The sequence below is a fragment of the Carassius carassius genome, chromosome 41 (genome assembly GCF_963082965.1).
Source record: "Carassius carassius chromosome 41, fCarCar2.1, whole genome shotgun sequence".
NCBI classification, from domain to species: Eukaryota; Metazoa; Chordata; class Actinopteri; order Cypriniformes; family Cyprinidae; genus Carassius; species Carassius carassius.
Window position 1 is genome coordinate 9,091,643 of NC_081795.1, and position 4,581 is coordinate 9,096,223.

At 39.9% G+C, this 4,581-nt stretch overlaps 1 protein-coding gene across 1 annotated transcript; it reads left to right on the forward strand.

Annotated features, from left to right (window-relative positions):
* The first annotated feature begins 3,239 nt into the window (after nucleotides 1-3,239).
* On the forward strand, nucleotides 3,240-4,370 carry LOC132123584 (uncharacterized). The gene is made up of 3 exons (XM_059534317.1): nucleotides 3,240-3,514; nucleotides 3,613-3,723; nucleotides 4,004-4,370. Exons 1-3 carry the CDS (start codon nucleotides 3,253-3,255, stop codon nucleotides 4,264-4,266), a joined length of 636 nt encoding a protein of 211 aa, XP_059390300.1. The 5' UTR covers nucleotides 3,240-3,252; the 3' UTR covers nucleotides 4,267-4,370.
* The last annotated feature ends 211 nt before the right edge of the window (nucleotides 4,371-4,581 follow it).

Below are 4,581 nucleotides of genomic sequence, written 5' to 3' on the forward strand. Positions count from 1 at the left end.
AAGGCTTTAGCCTCCATGAGATGCTGGGCTGTTGTCAGCTGTAAGGCTAACAAATTCGGCCTTTTGTAGGTCCTCCATTGTCTTCTCCTTGGCTTTGTTGTACTTTTCGCTGACCATTATTTTAAGCACCTTCCGGGATGGGAGGACATAGCTTGGATCAAGCTTGTTCACAAATGCCCTGAATCCCTCATCGTCCACGATGGTGAAGGGCTGCAGATCCTTCACCACCATGTTTATAAGAGCCTCATCCAATTCCCTCTATGTGACTTTTAAAAGAGAAGACAAAACATACTTTCAGACAAATACATTGGAAAAATACAGCTTCAATTAGTGCACATCTATTAAAAGTATAGCCTACTGGTTCATTATTTGGAAACCTTCCAGTGTTTATAATCAGTGCTTTATATAACTTATAAACTTTATAAACAGTGTCCCAAAAGGTTGTTATTATATTTAAATTATAATTATATCCCAAACAATGCATACCTTGCTTAGATGGCCCAGCAGTGTCAGTAGCAGGCCTAGGTACAGGGGGAATGCCATCCTCTGCACCCTGCAAAATGGCAGGATGAGTGCTCCTCAAATGGCGCATCATGGATGATGTATTGTTGCAGTAGGCTAGCTGCCGATCACAATACACACATCTCACTTTATTTGGGGTTTCTAAATGGAAATGCTCCCACACCACAGATGTACGGCATCTCTTCTGGGGAGCTTCCATTTTATCTATCTATCCAAATCTATCTATCTATATATGAATCGATCTATGTATCTAGATATGTATCTATAATCTATGTATCTATATATGTATCTATCTATAATATATGTATTTATATATGTATCTATAATCTATCTATATATGTATCTATCTATAATATATGTATTTATATATGTATCTGTAATCTATCTATATATGTATCTATCTATTAATCTAGCTGTCTATATATATTTATATCTATGTATCTATTAATGTGTCACTATATGTATACTGTGTCTGTCTCTAGCCTCTCAGTCAATGTGTTGTGTAAATTTAAATGTAAGTCTAAATTGCCTATAACTAATCAAATCGCACTATGTCACTATATCACCAAAAATCCGCTATCTCAAAGTCAAACTCCTCTCACAAAAACCCACGAGGTCAAAATGCGTTTATTTCACTTTTATACAGATGTGCGATTGTGTGGTCTGTTCCCGACCGTTCCAATCAAACGCTGATTCGGCGGACCACACCTGATGAAACAATTAGTGAAACACTTCGAGGCTTCGTTTGGTCATAGTCACGTGATATGGGTGTTTCGAATCACGCTTCGGATCAGTGTTTCGACACATCTGCGCTTCGGGATCTCGCAAAGCTTCGGAACGACTGTTTCGCTTCAGCCATCCTTATTTTCAGCTCCACGGAGCCCATTTGTTGATCTTGTTGTATTTGATTTTTTGTTTTGTTTGTTTTTGTTTTTTGGGGGTATATTGTCTAGTACGCCCGAGTGCTTGAGCTGGTAATCGGGCCCAAAAGAAATGGGAAAGGCCTTTGGGGCGGACTAGTTTTCTTTTTCCTTTTTTGTTTGTTTGTATATTGTTGTTCCCCCACTATTTATTACTGCAGCACGAGGATGCTACAGGTCTAATGTTTGAACAGAGGAGTTATTTTTTTTGCATGTATTTTACTTTGAACTAACTGAGTGATTCACAAGGTTTTGTTTCATGAATTTAACTTATGGGTTTATTTTGATTGATTTTCTTTTTGCTTTGTGGTGTAAAGGCTCCTTCTGTTCGGGTAGCTTTTGTAGTCTGAGTTTTTTTTTTCTCCCAAGATAATTGTTGGCAAAGCATTATAATTGTAAGTAGCGGAATATAAGTTTTGTTTTATTTTTTTTGGGGTGTCCATCTGGGTCTTCAAGCAGTAGTGTGGATAGTGTGGGTTCAGCTGGGATTTGAAGTGGAGAGAGGGAAACAAGTGGTGTTTATTCAACAAACTGAGAAGGTACCCAAGTTTTCAGGAAATTTGGATAGGTCTGATTCTCTTACCATAGAAGAATGGATTGAATTGGTAGAGATCCATATTCAAACAAAACCTTCTGAGAAAGGAATAAGCTCTGTGGGTATACAATCATTTAGAGGGTACTGCTCGAATAGAGATAAAATATCTCCCAAGGGTGGAAAAAGAGTGTGTGGATGATATATTCAGAGTGTTACGAGAAATTTATGGGTGTTTATATCCTCCTATTTCCTTGCAGCATTTTTTTTTTTGTTAATCGTAAACGACAAGAGGGAGAGTCTCTTTTAGATTACTCCCATGCATTGACTTTAATGGATCAAATTGTGAAGTCAAATGAATTGGCTCCTGTTAAATCTCAAAGAGAGATCTCTGTGATCTCCGGTTTTGTGATGGGGTTAGAGATCAAAACTTGGGTGTGAGATTAAGAGACCAAGTGCGTGCACATCCTAACTGGACAATTCGTGATGTACGTAGGGAAGCTGTCGAGTGGATGGCTCAATGTGAAGGACAGTCTCTTAAACAAAAACCAAATGGCCCCTTGTACTTTTCTAATGAGGCCCAAGTTAAGGTGTTTAGCGAGCCCAAAAGTGCAAATCAGTGTGAGTATTCAGAGCTTAGAGCTCCTATTGAGGCACAGAGTCAGTTGGACTCATTAATGAAGGTGCTGAGCCCCTTAAAAATTTGGTGCAAATGTTTCTACTACTTTCACTACTCCTAGAAGTAGAAGAAAGGCTGAAAGTGATTTTAAGATGTTTTCGCTGCGATCAGTTGGGGCATATTGCATGCTATTGTTTAGCTCCCCCACAGCCTAGACCTGCACAGACAGAAAAAGAGAATAGCCGCGTTTCCACCGCAGGAACTTTACCCCGGAACTAGGGACTTTGGGCTGGTACTTGGTGTGTTTCCACCGCAGGAACTAAATAAAGTTCCGGGTAAAAATGTCACCTAAAAAAAAGTCCCTGCTGGCGGGGTGGTACTTTTTCAAAGTTCAGGAACTTTCGGGGGTGGAACTAGGCGCTGAACACGCTGATTGGTCGGAATCACGCCGCATTTGATTGGTCGACTCCAGGCAGCAGTAAGTTCCATCCGCCATTTTCAAACATTTGTTGCGGTGCGAACATTCAACAATGGAGTCTAAAAAAAAATACGATCATTGGACCGATGAGGAGGTGCAGGCTTTATTAAGCGGATTTGCAGAAGAGGACATCCAGCGGGAACTGGAAACGGCGACCCGCAATGAAAAGGTGTACTTGAAAATGTCGAATCAGCTATGCGAGCTTGGGATAGTGCACACTGGTAAACAATGCGGAGAGAAGCTCGAAAAACTAAAGCAAGATTACAAGAAAATAAAGGATCACAACAATAGAAGTGGATCCAATCGGCGTACCAACAAGTGGTTTGACCGCCTGGATGCGTTACTAGGACACAGACCATCCTTTTCTGGTGCAGCGGTGACAAAAGACTCCGCTACTGCATTGTTGGAAGCCATGCCGGTATCCAATGAACAGTGGGTTGAAGGTAAATAAATATATGTATATATCACATCTAAATGATATCGTCTTAAACTCGTTGTAGTGATAAATCAATCTAACTTTTTTTACACCATGTTTTTCCAGACGAATCGAGTGGGCCGAATGAATTGCAGGCAACAGAGGCCAGCGTGTTTTCCCCTGCAATCACCAGTAGCCCTCGTCCAATGTTTCCCGCTGAATCACACACACGCCAAGGTATTACCCATGTTTGTCCTTTGTCCAAAAGTATAACTTTACTTCAAAACTGACCTATTGGAAATGTTAATGGTTTTGTGACATTGTGTTTATTTTATATTTAAAACTAACATTGCCCATGATCAAACATTAAAATATGGCACATGATGGGCCAACACAAATGGTTTAAAAAGAAGATTTTCCAAAAAAAATCCATTGAATAATTTTTGATGATTCCTTTTGTGTCAGGGTGGACTTGTGTGTTTATTACCACATGTTGACTATTTTCCTTCCGCTTTAGGCAAGAGGAAAAGGGATAGTGACTTCCTTGATGCATTGAGAGACATGGAAGATGCTAACCGAGCCGTCCTGCAGCGTGGACAAGAACAGGGAGATGAGTACATGCAGCTGTTACTCGAGAGCCAGGCTGAGGAGAGAGAGATGAGGAGGCAAGAGTTGGCGTTCCTCCAGTCAGAAGCTAGAGAAAGCAGGCACCAACAGAGAGACTTTCAGGCTGGGTTTCTGTCTGTTCTTGGAGAGTTTGTACAGTCTTTCAAAAAGTAGCCACTTGACTGAACACAGATTCTCGTTTGCACTTTAAACATTTGTCTTTGCACGCCTGCACACACATACATATATATAAAAAAATATTTTATATATATATATATATATATACATGTATGTGTGTGTGTGTAAATGGCTATGTTTCTTTGCACTGTTGGGAGTTTATATATAGTAGTCAACATTTGTAGTGGATCAAAATCTGTAATGTAAGTGGTCCTAGAATCTTCTTATAAAGTCAACTCTGCACTTTTGATCCACGTCAAATGATGACTACTGTACTTTATATACCGTTGGAATTACTGCGGTCAGGTTTTT

Excerpts from the sequence above, each read along its gene's own strand:
- LOC132123584 (XM_059534317.1), top strand. The coding sequence starts at position 3,253 with ATGTCGAATCAGCTATGCGAGCTTGGGATAGTGCACACTGGTAAACAA. Across the intron at positions 3,515-3,612 it reads CAATGAACAGTGGGTTGAAG|ACGAATCGAGTGGGCCGAAT; the intron begins GTAAATAAATAT and ends ATGTTTTTCCAG. Across the intron at positions 3,724-4,003 it reads TGAATCACACACACGCCAAG|GCAAGAGGAAAAGGGATAGT; the intron begins GTATTACCCATG and ends CTTCCGCTTTAG.